Source organism: Mchenga conophoros, linkage group LG14, assembly GCF_057382185.1.
Source record: "Mchenga conophoros isolate Kocher_MC1m ecotype Shallow Benthic linkage group LG14, M_conophoros_male_GT1.1, whole genome shotgun sequence".
NCBI lineage: Eukaryota > Metazoa > Chordata > Actinopteri > Cichliformes > Cichlidae > Mchenga > Mchenga conophoros.
In genome coordinates this window covers 4,420,858-4,438,761 of record NC_140539.1, presented here as the reverse complement: position 1 = coordinate 4,438,761, position 17,904 = coordinate 4,420,858, and the positions used below count along the sequence as shown (strand labels likewise).

Here is a 17,904-nt window from a genome sequence, read left to right as displayed (position 1 = left end):
TGACAGCTTGCCTAGCACACTTGTCTCACATGAATTTACTATGAAAGACCAGAGGTTTATTCACAATGTGCACGCAGAATATCTCTTTGACATTTCCAGAGAGAGATTGCCAGGGAGATTCCTCTACCACGTCAACTACTAATTTGACCCCCATCTGCTCCAGTCTGCATGCCAAATATCCTTGGGCAGGAACTCCAATTTGCTCTCTGATGCTTCGATGGTAAATGGCCTGTATTTGTATAGCGCTTTTCTAGTCCCTAAGGACCCCAAAGCGCTTTACACAACCTGTCATCCACCCATTCACACACACATTCACACACTGGTGATGGCAAGCTACATTGTAGCCACAGCCACCCTGGGGCGCACTGACAAAGGCGAGGCTGGCGCCACCGGGCCCTCTGACCACCACTAGTAGGCAACGGGTGAAGTGTCTTGCCCAAGGACACGACGACCGAGACTGTCCAAGCCATGGGCTCGAACCGGCAACCTTCCGATTACAAGGCGAACTCCCAACTCTTGAGATCGCCCCGATCAGAGTATGGATGTGTGTGAATACCGTAGAAAAAAGTACTTGTGTGAATGGGTGAGTGAGGCAAGTTGTGTAAAGCACTCTGAGTGCTCGGGTAGAGCAGAAAACCATTATGTATAAGAACAAGTCCATTTAGCATTTAGTTCGATCATGCTACTCACTTGTGTCAGCAGAATATTCCTTTTACAACATAACAAAAAATTGAAGTTCACACTATGAACGTAAACTAAGTAAAATAAAATAAAAAAATTGTACAAAACAGTCAACACATAATAAGAAATGAAAACATGCGAATCACAAACTGAATATTCTACATTTTAAACCACCTTCTCCAAAGTAAAATATTTACAACAGAACCATACTGCAAAGTAGCACAAAACCTTTTTCCATCTTTGAAGGGAATTAATAAAAGTTCCTATAAATGCATCATGTCTTTATAATGTTAGTCTTGATTTTAACCCCCTGAGACTCATTTTTTCCATTTCTTCTACATATTGATTTGGACCTTGCAATTATAAAAACTATGCACTATCATTGTTGTTTTGTTTTTTAAAAGTTGATCTGCTAGAAGTGTGATAATGGCTGTGGATGGAGAGGTTCAGAACTAGAGCAGCAAGCAGGAAAGTAAAGCGTGGAATTCCTGCACTTGGCCAGGTGATGATTAAGTCTGTGATATGAACCACCATCCCTCTATGATTTTCTTTCATTCTCTGCAGACTTTGCCTCTGAGGATAGTCTCTCCATCACTCCTGGGGGCATTCCCAACCTTTACCCTACCACCCAGGACACAGACAGGAGGCTCCCTGTGGTCACCACTGCACCGCCAATCAACATCCTGAATCATCACCCACTCTACCGGAATCCGCCCCAAAACCAGGCCCACCCAGGCCCTCGTGGTCAGGCAAAGTACCTTGAAGACAGTGGAGGATCAAGCTCTCAGCTTTCCACATCACCATCCAGGAGAACACTGGATAACAGTGATGAAAGGATTTCAGATGAGACTCCTGAAAGCTCCAACATGCAAGCAACCCTTTCCATACATGCATTAGCAACCACTTCTCTCTCCAGTGCACTTCTTCCAGTTACCGGCAGAGTTTTGAAAGGCCCCAAACATTCTACCATTATGACCTCCAGTGATACTGCTGCAAGGGAAAAGGTTGCAGGGGCAGGCAGTGATGAAGAGGAGACAACTACCACCACTATCACAACCACCACCATCATCACCACCATGCAGAGTCCAGGTAAGAATAGGTCTTTAAATACACCTCATTGCATAAAAATAATAGTTTTTATTATAAAGTACCAATTAATTATAGGGAAGGGAATGTATGTGTGTGTGTGTGTGGGGTGTGTGTGTGTGTGTGTGTGTGTGTGTGTGTGCGTGTGGGGGGGGGTTACGAGTGGAGACATTTGTGAAGTGTTGTGTCAGTTAAACTATCATCAAGTCAGTAAGAAAACAGGAAAGACTTTAAGTTTCTGTGTGAGCGATTTAATTGACCATGAAAAACGTTTTGATTAGCTGGTTCATAATAGTTTATAAATGTAGAAATATGAAAGCATTAACAAAGGGCCTCTAAACAACAATGTTATACTTTTAATAAACAAATGCTAATTTATATCTAAAGAAATATAGTTCTGTATAGTGGTAACATTCATATAGCACTTTAAATTACAAACCACATTTAAACGTCTTTATTCTATAAACTTTAGGCTCTTCGTCTACCTCATTTCCATGGCTAGTTTAGAGACCACAGTTAACCTGAACCTGCATTACCTTCAATTGCAGGAAATCTAAAGGGAGGAAACCCAGAGGGAAAGAAAGGCTACACAAATCAGAATATGCAAACTTCCTACAGAAAGGGACCAGCTGGGAACCTTAGGAAGGAATCTGCTAGCTAAGTTGACAGTGCTAACCCTGTGGACCCTGTAGCTTTTCAGTGAGTCCGCACCCCAAATATTTAGAGCAGAGCCCCTAGGGCTGCACGATTAATCGTTAGAAAATCGCGATCTCAATGCATACTTATGCATTCATTTCCAAATGACAACGATTTAAAAAAAAAAGAAAAAAAAAAGACGACGATTGTACCGCATTTTGATCCGGGACGTAATCTGCGTGAAAACAAGCGCTCACTCTTCCTGCTCAACAAATGACAAGGGCGGAGCCTTATACCACGTGATACAGAAGCTGGCTGCTAAAATTGGCAGGGAAAAAACAACGGAGAGCACGTCAGGGATGATGAGAAAGTGACAGGAGAAAATCAAACACCAATAACGGGAACCTTATACAGCGCTTCCCTATACCTGTCGAACTCCCGCAGGCACAAAGAAATTACAGAGACTATCACTTATCACCTGACCAAAGATATGGCTCCCATCAACACTGTGCAAATCGAGGGATTTAGGAAAACGATCAACACCCTAGACAAACGCTACACAGTGCCGTCCCGCAACTATTTTTCCATTGTTGCACTACCTGCATTATACACGCAGCGTCGAGCAACGGTGGAGACGGAATTTCAAGCAGTACAACGACAAAATGTGAGACATTTGTTGTTTTTATGTTTATTTATTGTTTTTATGTTCAGTCTCAACTGTTACTAAGTTGATGTGCAATTAATAAGTGCAATAAATATTTATATTGGAAAAGAAAATCGTGAGAGAATCGTGAATCGTGAGAATCGTGATCTCAATAATAAGCAAAATCGTGATTCTCATTTTATGCAAAATCGTGCAGCCCTAAGAGCCCCACATATTTCTGGTCCTTAAAGCTCATTTGAAGTGTCAGAGGTAAAGGGAGAGAATCTGTGCTGTACAATAGAAGTGCTCTCTGTCTTGCTCTCCCTTTGGAATCAAGCTTAGACATGAATCAGTAAAGAATTAACTCACATTTAAATTGAAATATTTCTTCTTTCTATTAAAACATTACCAGTGCTGTTGAATAATATTTTATGTATCTTATGTTCAGAATTAGTAATCAGCAGTAACAATGTACATATGTCGGTTTCTGCTATGTAGCCTGTTTATTCAATCTGTGAAACCTCTAGTTTATATTTACTGCAAATATATCGGAACCACAGCAGCTCATAGCAATCTGCAAGCAGTCTGTAAATTAAAAAACAAAAACAAAACATTTTTCAACACTCACACACCCACATACAAACACACCTTTTACCCTTTTCATAAAATTACCGTTACACCTTAAAAAGTAATAGTCTAAACAATTCAAACACCATAGAAGCCCCGTCTCTTATATCTCTTACTTTATCAGTTGACTTTGTTATCTCTTTTGTTGACACCCATGACGACTTCAAGCTCTCAGCTAATATCTACTCTGTTTGCATTTCTTATGACTGGACTGCCATAGGACTGAAATAAATTACAACAGCATCATTGCATCACTAACCCTTAATCAAGAGGTCCAAACAGGGACCACAGTAGAACAACCCAGAGACTCGCTGTTATGAAGAGAGTGGACTGGGAAAATAAATATCAAGGTATTAATTTCTTCTCGACTTTTCAGGTCAGGAAGAGCAAAGTGGGAGTAGCTTGATTAATCAGCTCATCTGTGTGCAAGATAATAACAGAGCAAAGCACTGACAGACAAACCCTGCTCCGAGACAGACATTCAGGCACAAAATTGTAATTCAGCAATAATGCTGGAGTGGACACTCCCTGAAGGGAAGTACCAAGGGGACACAGAGAGGATGTTCTTCTTCATAAAGAAGCACTTCAGCAAAAGTTTACTTTTTAGCTTAGAGATGGATGAAGGCGGTGGAGCAGAAAGCTCCCGAAGGCCACTAAGAAATGATCTGTCCTTAGCTGTCCATCACAGAGCTCAGCTGCTTCGAAAGGCAGCCAGAGACAGAGTTATTACAGTGAAGACAAGAAAAGAGCTTTAGAGCATTCTCTATGTGCCAAATAATCCACATAGTTGCATAATTTGACATTTTCTAACCAACACTAATGATTATTTAAACCATCCATCCATTCGCTTCCGCTTATCCTTTTCAGGGTCGCGGGGATTGATTATTTAAACCTTTTATTAAATTGTGAAGTACTAAAACAGAGTGTTTCTCTATTTCGTAATAATAAGGCAAATTTGTTTTTAATAAAAGATAACTTAAAATATAAATGTAATTAATACATGAATGATAAATGTAATTTGAGTAGTAGAAATTACTGTTCTGAGTTTTGTGTGTGTGTGTGTGTGTGTGTGTGTGTGTGTGTGTGTGTGTGTGTGTGTGTGTGTGTGTGTGTGTGTGTGTGTGTGTGTGTGTGTGTGTGCATCAGCCAGCCCATGAGCCAGCTTCAACCTTGGCAGTTTTGTGTGTTCTGGAGTAAAGGATGAAGATAAAAACTGTGTCGCCAACTCCTTAAACGCATAATCCTAAATCAGAAAAAGAGCATTAAGTGTCGTTACTGTTAAACACAAAACCATCATTTCTATGTGATTTTAACAGATGCTTAATTATATACTGACTGTTGCATATAAATAATATATATATTATTTATATATATAATATCTAATATATTTATTTATAGTGATAATGAAAACTTCCTCTGGTTGCCCAGCTGCTTTCTCATTGGATGATTAAAATCAACTGGGAACAAGGGGATGTGTGCATCTTTTGCTACAGCTACAAATTCTGTCCATAAACAGTCCAACACCCACCAGAAATTAGTCCAACTTATTGCCAACAATGCAGACCAAACTCTTGCGATGATGTACATGGGCTAAATAGCTTAACATAACAACAACGTAACAAAGGGTCAGACACCCTATTCATGTAGCCTTCTCCATGTCCAAAAAATGCATTTAGATTGGTTGGGCAAACTTCCATGCACGCTAGAACATCTTTGAGAGGATAAAGAGCAGGTCCAGCATTCCTTAATCCGGGACAAAAGCATGATTCAATATAAAAAAAAATTTTTTTTTTAAATCTTAGAGAGGTAGAGCTTTTTAGAAGTAAACTGGGCAGAGATTTACCAATCTGCAAAAAAACTACAAATACAAATTGTGGATCATCTACAGTACATAACCTCATCACCAAAATCTGGAGAAAATTCTGATACAAGGGACAAGGCCAAAAATCTGTATTGGATCACCCTGATCTTTATGCCCTCAGGCGCTGTTGCATTAAAAACAGGCATGATTCTGGTCAATAACTGGTTGTGGTCAGAGGGCCCGGTGGCGCCAGTGTCCGGCAGCCTAGCCTCTGTCAGTGCGGCCCAGGGCAGCTGTCATCACCAGTGTGTGAATGTGTGTGTGAATGGGTGGATGACTGAATGTAGCGTAAAGCGCTTCGGGGTCCTTAGGGACTAAGTAAAGCGCTATACAAATACAGGTCATTTACCATTTATCATTTAAATCACTACATGGACTCAGGAACATTAAGAAATGATCATATATGAACACAGTTCGCCATGCAATCCATAACTGCAGTTAAAGCTCTATCATGGAATGAACAAGCTAAATGGGAACCGGATATAGAAGCACTGCTATCTTCTCAGTTAAGCTCAATTAAAACTGATCATGGCAAATTAGTCAAATTAGGAATTGGGAATCCTTTTCTGTGATCAGAAAAATATAAATTGTTTTAACAATATCAGTGTTATTTGCTTTATGCACATAATGAGTTCAGATCAGTAGCGTCTGTGTTGGTTGGAGTGGTTGATTGATTGACTGATCAACAGGTCTTAAAATAATTATTTACCCCCACTGTAATTATTTACCAGACTTCCCTGGTGAAGGCACAGTCTCCTCGACACGCTCACAGCTGCAGGAGAGAGAAATCATGTAAATGTATTTGCTCGGGTGAAAATCACCCAGCGATACTGTTCTAGGGTTAAGCAGCTGGGGATTGAACCCCCAAGGGTCAACCCCACATAGCCCACACAACGTATTTACACATGGCCCAAATACCGCAAAGAATGACAGCCCTTTGGTGGCCCAGATCTGGTTTTCCAGAGGTAATCCACACATGGGCCAGCACAAGGCCAGTTGCAGACACACTGGTGGTCCCGTGCTGGCCCATGTGTGGGTTACCTCTGGAAAACCAGATCTGGGCCACCAAAGGGCCGTTATTCTTTGCAATATGTGGGCCATGTATAAGTTGTGTGCAGCCACGGGCCAGTTGCAGACACACTGCTGGCCCTGTGCTGGCCCAGAACAGTTTCAGCTCTGGCCCCAGATGTCAGGCTAATGTGTACCTTAATCAAGCCACGTAATAACAACATGTGCCAGAACATAATAGTGCAAAAGTAACAGTATGAAACTCTGTTCAGACAGTGAATGGGCTGTTTCTTATAGAGCACTTGTCTACTCTCCTGGATTACTCCAAGTGCTCCATACAACATGCCATATTCACACACTTCCCTCTAAACTGAGTGCTTCCTGACTACATTTATACATATTCAGAATCTTGACAGGCAGACTGGAAGAGCCAAAGATCAAACCACTAACCTTCTGATTAGTGGGTGACCTGCTCTACCTCCTGAGCTACAGCCACCCGGTGGTTGCCACCTATGCTGGTTGATTCAGCCACCATGAAGGCCATGAAAATCTCTCGCTTTGAAAGGCATCTTCACAACTCTGCTGCATTCAAGGCTCGGACCAAGGCCAGAAGCAAGTTCAGAGACAAGAGGGTGGACGTGGGAGAGTTTTAATAATTTCCCGCTCAATGCGAGTAAACCCTCAATAGGTTTTGGATAAAGTGTACACTCACAAACCTGTCAAACCTGCATTTGAAACATTGGCTACCATAGCAGTGTAGTATTGCAACATAGCATTTGGGTCTTCTAACTAAAATAGGAAAATAGGAACATACAACTGGTTGACATACACCCTGCTATAACACCAGTCAGTCAGAAGTGCCAGCTTGATACCGGATCCAGGTCAGACCTGTTTTCTATGAGCCTGGGCCACATAAACCAAACCACAATCGGGCCAGATGTGGCGTGCCATCACATAAACAGTGCCATCTGCGTCAGGCCTGACCTGAATCACATACCATTTACCATACCAGAAGTCAGCCAGCAGTGCCGGTTTGTCACCAGATCTGGGCCAGACCTGTCTGCTATGTGGGACCCTGTCCACAACACAATGGACCTCTATAGCTCTTCCTGCAGGTGCTGGGCAGTGCCTCATGGATTAAGACCTGTCCACCAGGTGATTTTGAGAAGTATTCCTTGTTCCTTATTGGAGTCAGGTCTCCATCATCAAAATTGCACATAGTCTGGCATCTCACCCAGGAACAACTTAACTAGAGGGACAATTATGACCTTCTAGTTTCTCCCAGGACATGCAAATCCTCCCAGGGATTTGCACACTGGACACACTGGAGAGATTAGGTTTGTTAACTGGCTTGGGAACACCTTAGAGTGCCCCCATAAGAGCTGGTGGAGCTGGATGTGATGAGGAGGGTTCAGGCATCTCTGCTTAGACTGCTGTCCCCTGCCATCTTTACTCGGATAAGTGGCAGAAGACAGATAGATGGATACTCTAACTAAGCACTCGAAGTACTGTTTACTACAAACCAATTCACATACACTCAGTCCAAGCACTTTTTAATTATCATTCACCTGCATTGTGGGTAATGCCAGATAAGCCTTATACAAATAATACATCCAGATACAGATCAAACATTAAACTAAGTTGATATCCGTGTCAGACTGACTGTTATAACAATAGAATCATTGAACTATCAATAGCTGATTCTGTGGTCTCAAGATACATTGAACATAATCAATATTTTCCTTAACTACAGTTGGAAAGGTCAAAAATGTTACCCAGAATTAAAGCATAGTATCATTTTGGCATCTCCTGTTTGCAGAAAGTATTGACATTACATAAAGTGTCTTAAAAGACTCAAACCCTATTATTATAATCTGTAAGTGAAGATAAGATAACAGGGTTATTGGTCGTTATTACTATAACAAAAACATAATGAGGGGACCATTTGCATTGAGAGCAGCGTTTGTTTGGAATGGAGTTTTGAATCTGTTTTGAATGGAGTAGTTTGTGCACCAGCGTCCACACTGTTTCTATCAGTGTTATTGTTATGCTGCTGTGGTTGTTCCTGCAGTTCCCTGCCAGCTGAACCTGACTGGTCCAGAAGGCTACATCGAGGCTCCACCACACACCAATTCTGCTTTTTACTTTACAACTGACTGCAACTATATCGTCACTGTCTATACGGGCTATGGAGTGGAGGTCCAGGTAAGAAAAAGTTCAACATCCACCCGGGATATTTCGGTAGCTTACTGGATAAGCCTGATGTTAAATACTTTTGCCCAGCATACGTATGTACGTAATGGAAAATGACATACTTAGTGGTCTTAGCTATTGCAGTTTTAAGTAAACCCAAATCTAGGACTTGGAGATTAAACTTAAATAACAGCTTTATTGCTGAAGTTCAATGACTTAGGAAACACAAAACTCAGGCTTAAACTCTACCAGGGACGTTAAAAGTAGCAAAACTATTATTAGGAGATTAATAGGAAAGAGCACACAACCTGGGTTAGGACATATGATGACATGACAAGGAGCAAATGAAACCTGAAGATTTAAATACACATATAAGGTAAGGGCAGAGAGAAGACACCTTCAGCAGAATAGAATCCACCTACAACCAAAAAAGGCAGAACATGGACTGAGGGACTATCAAAACAATGGACATTATTTTTTATCAAAATAAAACATAAACACAGCGTGACTACGACACATGAGCTTGACATAGACAAAAAGGTAAACAAACAGACTTCACAAGAAGACACATACATACAAATAGACGAAATACTAGGGAACTGATATTGGTGGAAGGGAACAGAGAATAAGACAGGAAGTACAGACTACTCACCCTGACACACAGACAGAAAGGGAAAGTAGCACGGACACAAGACTGACTACACAAGAAGGAGCGTAGAACACAGAGGAGGCATGATAATAGAAACCTAAAGACTAGATAACAAAACTAAGATCTGAGAATACAAATATTACAACTCTAAAAATAAATAAAACCTCAAACAAAATCTTAACCTTAGAATATTAAATAAACTAGAGTCAAAGTCCAAACACATAAATACTGGGTCACAGCCCCAGGACCATGACAATTAATTGTTTATGTGCTCTATAATTATAGTATAGTACTGTAAAAACTATTTCACAGTGTAAACGTTTTTATCAACATGTTCTTAAAAATATGCACATTGACACACATTAAAAAATAAACTGTGTTTCAAATCAAACACAGAAACCATAGCAACTGTCACAAACCTGCAAAAATGTGCAGTGTGGATTCACAAGGAGATTGAGAATTGACTGACAAATGCCATAACAGTAATTTTTTACTGAAAGATGGAGGACCATCTCAACTTTCACAGTGTGCATGCTCAATCAGTGGGTTTTCTCTATTGTATGTTCTTGACTTAGACTGACTCGTGTTGTGACTTGATGTTATATTAAAAACAGTGAATTGAAAATAAATCTCCTCACTGACTTCATTATCCAAAGTAATTTTATCTTGGAAAGAAAGATGAGATGATATTTCAGAAGTGGGAGGACTACAAGAGAATGTTCTAAGAATGTTCAGGTTTATGAAATATTTCTGGTATATATTCTATTAAAATTCAAACATATGGAAGAAGAAGAAGAAGAAGAAGAAGGTTCAGAGAAAGAAGGAAGGAAGATGGAAAAAGAATCATAGTGGAGCTATATTTTAAACATGGTCCGCAAATCACTCTCCTCTCAGAACAACTGATGCGTATGTTTTATGTCTTTGCAGACTGTGGTGAAAAATCAATATGTGAATTGAAGCTATTCATCTAACAAAAAGCCAATATTGTGCAATAAGTGTTTAAACAGTCAGACAAGGACAATTTAAACACAAATGTACAATACTGACATGTATGCAGAATCATTGCATGCAGGACGGCAGCACAATGTCTGTATGAATAAAAACTAAGCCTGCATCACAGGTTGCCGATACAGTATTGATTATACTGTCAACATGGTACCCTCTTACAAAGACAACCTTTTTAAATGGCTAAACAGCATGTTTTTGTAGATCACACTCACAGTTAGGTGCAGACATGTATAGAGTACAACAGAATTGTAGGCATTTACGCTCAAGCGATATTTTGAAATATAATGCTAGGAATAGTTTTAATTTATCAGGGAATTTCTTTTGGCTTTTTAGTTAAGTCACTGAGAAGCTACTCAGTGACTTAACTAAAAATAATTCAATTAATTTCAATTTTATTTATACAGCGCCAAATCACGACAACAGTCACTTCAAGACACTTTATGTTATAAGGTAGACCCTACAATAATACATACAGAGAAAAACCCAACATTCACATGACCCATTGTAAGCACTTTGGCGACAGTGGGAAGGAAAAACTCCCTTTTAACAGGAAGAAACTTCCGGCAGAACCAGGCTCAGGGAGGGCGGAGCCATCTGCTGCGACCGGTTGGGGTGAGAGAAGGAAGACAGGGTAAAAGACATGCTGTGGAAGAGAGACAGAGATTAATAACAAGTATGATTCAATGCAGAGAGGTCTATTAACACATAGTGAGTGAAGAAGGTGACTGAAGAAGAAATACTCAATGCATCATGGGAATCCCCAGGAGCCTACGCCTATTGCAGCATAACTAAGGGAGGATTCAGAGTCACCTGATCCAGCCCTAACTATATGCTTTAGGCAAAAGGAAATTTTGAAGTCCAGTTTAAGCCTAATACAAGACTAAATCAGTTACATGTGTGCAGATATTCAGAGTTGGACTCCAATAATTTTTCAAAATTTAACGTTGTTATCAATGACCCAAAACCAAAAGTAAGGGTGCGGTTTTTCAGTTTTTATCATTCAAAGATTTTTTTTTGTACTTGCCTATAATTAAAACATGGACTATTCAACACTAAAATTTGGAATGTATTTAAGAGAAAAGGAAAAGGAGCCAGTACAGAAGTCAGTACAGACTATTGTTAACTTACTATACGGTAACAAGATTCTAAGAAGTGACAATACCATGGCCTACCTTGAAAAGCAATGAACAGAACCAAAGTCTTAGGAAAAGCAACTAATTTATTAAATAGTTTTATATGAAGCACTCCAAGAGGGTAGCATGACAGATGTTTACTTTGATTACGCAAACGTTGAAGTAGACAATGGATAATAGGTATTGATTTTTAAATAACTGGACATAAATAACTTCAGCATTTTATACAATGTTATATTATACTGTAGTATATTACTTACTAACTATGCAGCTCATTATTTGATATAACAGTAGTTTCTTTAAAGATATAACAAATTTGGGGGTCAATGTGAATGAAAGGCAGACATGACATTTAAAAGTAAGATCAGAGATCAAATGTGATTTAGATAAAAACTGTAATGTGATTTTACAATCACCATTTACCAGTGTCATTTCCTAAATATTGCCTATACAAATAAAGGAATTTTAAGTATAGTTTTAAAGACAAAGTTTTTTAAAAGTTAATCTTTAATATCAAATCTACTGACCTTGAAGTAGAGGTCAGAGGTCGACTATGACAAGATACATTAGATGTTTATCCAGTATGTTCTATACAATGAAAAACAAACCATAATTGTAAGAATCATAACTTCTAAGTTAAAGGCTTGGGCTCAGCTATAATACTGAAACCTTTTGGGCTTTTGTGTTTAAAGCCAGAATGACATGCATGCATACATTCAAATGCAACCAAAAACACAACCTCCTTGGCAAAGATTCTTTTTTAAAGTTAAGCATAAAGCAAGTACAAGACAGCCAAGACTGTAGCAGTTTGTCTATGTGAAAGTTCAGGGCATCATTGTCCAGTGCTCCACTTGCAATATAAGTTGGATTGTAGATAGGGGGTGTGGTGTAATTGCATTGTACAGCAGATGTTAATGTAGCCGGTCAGTGTAGTTAGGCTGATGGCAGCTAGAGGGCGAGACCGGTGTGTTTTTGTATAGAATGTTATGTTATGTGGGGGCAGAGCAAGAACAAGAAAATAAAGTGTGGTTATGAACCGTACAGTGGACCCGCGTATAATTGAATAACACGACATGGTGTCAGAAGTCCTGTACTGATCCATATAACCTCGACTGAACGAACCTGTGTCTGGCGGAGCTCGCGGAAAAACGAGGGGAGAATATGGCGGATGAGACTGCACAGAGAGCACCGGCGGGGCTGAGCGCGACATTCAGCATCCAGCCACCGGAATCCTTCGACTTTTCAAAACCGCAGGAGTGGTCCAAAAGGATACGGAGGTTCGAGAGATTCCGTCTCGCCAGTAATTTGAACGTCAGCTAGGAGGAAAACCAAGTCAACACGTTGATTTACTGCATGAGAGACGAGGCGGACGATGTGCTTCGCGGTCTGAGTTTAACAGCGGAGCAAAGGACAACGTATGAGGGGGTACGTGATGGTTTCCAGGCTTTTTTCATTGTGAAGAAAAATGTGATCTATGAGCGCGCCAAATTCAATATATGCTGACAGGGAGAAAATGAGACAGTGGATGCTTTTGTGACAACACTGTATGCGCTAGCAGAACATTGCAACTATGGCGTGCTACATGATGAGCTGATACGTGATAGGCTCGTTGTCGGTCTCACGGACAAACGGCTGGCAGAACGCATGCAGCTTGACCCAGATTTGACTTTGCAGAGGGCTATCAACATGGCGAGGCAAAGTGAAGAGGTAAAGCGACAACAATCCTCCTTGCGAGGTGACTCTAGAGCTGAGGCTAGCGATGCTAAGTCAGTAGATAGAGTGCATAAAATCAGTCGTAAGCCTGTTAGAACCAAACCGCTCCAGACTGATAGTTGTCAAGCTAAAACACGTGGATTCCGAGAAGACGGCAAAAAAGGGCCAACCTGTCAGAAATGTGGTGGCGCTCCATCCCATTCAAAGCAGGATTGTCCAGTGAATGAAATGAAATGCCATGCATGTGGGAAAAAAGGACATTACAGGCATGTATGCAGGGCACCAAAAACAGTGCATGAGGTTGAAGAGGATGAACATGGTTTGTTCCTGGGCAGTGTTAAGTGTGAGGGTGAGCCGTGGACTGTCGACTTAAGCATAAACAACAAAAACGTGTCATTTAAAATTGATACAGGTGCCGATGTGACAGTCCTACCCCTTAAGGTGTTTAAGGAGCTCTACAGACACAACCACCCCCCAGTCTCCACAAACCAACCAAGGCTCTGCTGGGTCCCGGGAGGAGTCGTTTGGATGTCGTTGGTGTCAGTGAGCTTGTACTGAGGAAGGGAGACAAAGAAATACTTGAGGATGTCTTTGTCATCAGACACCTGCACACTGCTTTGCTGGGGAGACCTGCCATTAGCAAGCTGGAGCTTGTGGCCCGTCTGGAGAGCATAACTATAGAGACGCTTAAAAAGTGCTACCCAAAGCTGTGCAGTGGTCTCGGTGAAGTACGTAACCTGTACGACATCAAACTGAAACCTGGAGCTCAACCTTTTTCCTTGAAGACGCCACGGAGAATCCCGTTGCCTCTGATGGACAAAGTTAAGCAGGAGCTGGCCCGTATGGAAGAACTAGGGGTGATCAGCAGGATTGAGGAGCCAACTGATTGGTGCTCAGGCATGGTGGTGGTACCGAAGAAGACAGAAGATGTACGCATATGTGTCGACCTTACACACCTCAATGAGTCTGTGTGTCGAGAGAAGTACATACTGCCATCGGTGGAGGAAAATTGGGCAGATTGGCTGGTGCCAGCATATTCAGCAAGCTGGACGCTAATATGGGGTTTTGGCAGATACCTCTGACGGAAAGCCAAATACACCATGATCGTGGCTTAAGAGTTGGGAGTTCGCCTTGTAATCGGAAGGTTGCCGGTTCGAGCCCCGGCTTGGACAGTCTCGGTCGTTGTGTCCTTGGGCATGACACTTCACCCGTTGCCTACTGGTGGTGGTCAGAGGGCCCGGTGGCGCCAGTGTCCGGCAGCCTCGCCTCTGTCAGTGCGCCCCAGGGTGGCTGTGGCTACAATGTAGCTTGCCATCACCAGTGTGTGAATGTGTGTGTGAATGGGTGGATGACTGGATATGTAAAGCGCTTTGGGGTCCTTAGGGACTAGTAAAGCGCTATACAAATACAGGCCATTTACCATTTACCACTTTCATCACACCGTTTGAGCGTTATTACTTCAAGAGACTGCCCTTCGGGATTGCTTCAGCACCGGAGCATTTCCAGAACAGGATGGTCACAGATGGTATGGAAGGGGTGGTTTGCCACATGGACGACGTGCTGGTCTGGGGCAGAACGCAGGAGGAGCATGACTCTCGCCTACACGCTGTGCTGGGCAGGATACAAAAAGCTGGCATCACCCTAAACATTGACAAGTGCGGCATCGCGAAACAGCAGGTGACGTTTTTAGGGCATGTTCTCTCAGCCAGCGGTATCAGCCCTGACCCAAGCAAGACCCAGGCTGTGAGGGAGATGAATGAGCCACAAAGTGTGAGTGAGTTAAGGAGCTTTCTGGGAATGGTTAACCAGCTTGGGAAGTTTATCCCACAGCTCGCAGAGAGGGACAAACCTCTAAGAGACTTACTGTCTAAGAAAAACTGCTGGAGATGGGACATTGACCAGGCTAGAGCATTTCAGAACCTGAAAGATGCGCTCGCATCACCGCCAGTGTTGGCCATGTATGACCCAAGCCGTGACTGCAAGGTGTCAGCGGACGCATCATCGTATGGCTTAGGGGGTGTGTTGCTTCAAAGATGGGATGAGGATTGGAGACCCATTGCCTACGCGTCACGCTCCCTCACTGCAACAGAACAGAGATACGCTCAGGTTGAAAAGGAGGCTTTAGGTCTGACCTGGGCTTGTGAGCGGTTCCGCAACTTTCTTATTGGCAAACACTTTCAAATGGAGACAGACCATAAGCCGCTGCTAAGTCTGCTGGGGGCACAAACTCTGGATGCGCTCCCTCCCAGAATTCAACGCTTTAGGATGCGCCTCATGCGATATTCCTACTCGATTTCGCATGTACCAGGCAAACACCTGTGGACAGCTGACACGCTCTCACGATCTCCAGTGAAAGCAAAAGAAACACTTCAAGACAAGGGGTTGTTGGAGAGCACAAATATTTACGTGGACATGTTGATGGACAATCTGCCAGCTAGCAACAATTTCTTGGAGCAGCTGAGAGAAGAGCTGAAGAGGGACAGCGTATGTGCTCGCGTGATGCAGCTGTGTGAGGAAGGATGGCCCACACATTTCAACAGCGAACCAGCGCTAAGACTGTACTGGGCAGAACGGGCGTTCCTCACCGTACATGATGGTCTGCTAATCAAAGGGGACAGGTTGGTTATACCTGCAACTATGAGAAATGATGTGCTCACCAGACTACACGAAGGTCACCAGGGAGTGGTTAAGTGCAGACAGCGAGCACGACAGTCGGTTTGGTGGCCAGGGCTACGCCAGCAGATAAATGAGCTTGTCCTTAACTGTTGGACATGTTGCCAAGTGAGAGAAAACCACACAGAACCGCTGATGCCATCACAGTATCCGGGGCAGCCGTGGCAAAAGCTAGGAGCTGATCTGTTTATGCTGAGAGGGAAAACCTACAGTACCTTCTTGTTGTGGATTATGCCTCAAGATTTGTTGAGATTGCCCCTCTCACACCTTCAAGGTCAGAGGATGTGATCCATCATCTCAAAGGGATTTTTGCACGTCATGGGATCCCCGAGCAGCTGGTAACAGATAATGGGCCACAGTTTTCGGGGGCAGCTTTTGAGACATTTGCAAAAGTGTATGGCTTCCGTCACATCACAAGCAGCCCGAAATATCCCCAAAGCAATGGCGAAGCCGAACGAGCAATTAAGACTGTCAAGAATCTATTGCGGAAAGCTGTTGATCCACACTTGGCTCTGCTTGCTTACAGAGCCAACCCACTGCAGAATGGTTATAGTCCAGCCCAACTCTTGATGGGGAGACGGCTTCGCACCACGGTGCCAATACTGCCATCTCTGCTTGACCCCGCACTTCCTGATAGTGTGGTTGTCACCCGGAGGGAAAAGGAGAGGAGGACTAGAGAGGCACAGTCATATAACCTTCGTCGTCGTGCACGCAGCCTTGATAGGCTTACTCCAGGCCAAGAAGTGTAGATAACAGACCAGAGAGCCAGCGGCACCGTTATTGGCAGCCACTCCACACCACGATCATATCTCGTGGAGGGACCTCGTGGGACAATTAGGCGGAATCGTTGGCATCTTGTTCCCATGAAATACTCTCCAGACCAAACTGAGAGCAATAATGGGGAGCCAGAATCTGCAGAAGCCGGGGAGCAGTGCTCCACGGACATGCCAGAGCCAGTTTCTCCAGAGCTTCCATCTACACCCAGAACCAGATCCGGAAGAGTTGTTGTGAGACCAACCAGATTGGACTTGTGACGGATCAGATGGAAAGGACAGTTTTACACAAGAATACCCCTCTTTCGTAGTATTGTTTGCACAGTAAGGGTAAAAGTGTAAAAGCTAAAAGGTTGTCATTTTCAAATATGCATGTTCAGAAGTTGGGAAAGGCAGGGGGTGTGACGAGTTAGCATGTAAGAATTTGTGTTACTTAACGGGTTAATTGGAGTTAAGATTTTCGTTATATAGTATTCCTTACAGGTAAGCGCAGGACCAGACCTTCCAGCCACAAAGGCAGAATAACCCTCTAAGGTCTGGTGAGTCAATGTTAGTCTACCCATTGATTCTAGAAAGGGTAGATGTGGTGTAACTGCATTGTACAGTAGATGTTAATGCAGCCAGTCAGTGTAGTTAGGCTGATGGCAGCTAGAGGGCGAGACCGGTGTGCTTTTGTATAGAATGTTATGTTATGTGGGGGCAGAGCAAGAACAAGAAAATAAAGTGTGGTTATGAATCGTACAGTGGACCCGGGTATAATTGAATAACACGACAGGGGGCAAGGTTTAATAAGAATATTTTCTTCTTCCTGCTCCTTTTCACACATGGTTGCAGTGCTTTACTGATAGAAAGTGTGGTTGGTTGGTCTGAAAGAACTAACTGTGGAAACTGTTGTACCAAGTGTGAAATAAATAAATAAATGAAATGAATGAATGAACAATGTCTCAATCCAGTCAATACTGCAGAGCCTCTAGTTGCAAATAGTGCTAATGCAAAATGGACCCATTGATTACCCAGTGTTTTATCTCATCAGTTCCAAGAATATTCCCTCTAATGGTTTAAAAGTTATTAAGGTGTTTTCTTGCAAATTTTAGATGAGCTCCATTAATAGTGTTTTTCACTTTACCAATCTTCCATGGATTCCATTTAACCCAGTGTCTTTCAGAGAATGGAGTCATAAAAACTAGGCTTTAGTGTTTGGAATTTAATGTCATTGTCAG

General features: G+C 42.4%; 1 protein-coding gene across 3 annotated transcripts in view; it reads left to right on the top strand.

Moving 5' to 3' along the window:
* sez6b (seizure related 6 homolog b) overlaps positions 1–17,904 on the top strand; it is a 240,620-nt gene that overhangs the window by 84,019 nt on the left and 138,697 nt on the right. For 2 of the 3 annotated variants that reach the window (XM_085244804.1, XM_085244803.1), the window contains exons 2-3: positions 1,246–1,770; positions 8,614–8,747. In XM_085244804.1, coding sequence (XP_085100930.1) covers positions 1,246–1,770; positions 8,614–8,747 — 659 coding nt within the window. The remainder of the gene's footprint in view (positions 1–1,245; positions 1,771–8,613; positions 8,748–17,904) is intronic. The other variant, XM_085244805.1, reaches the window with a different exon arrangement.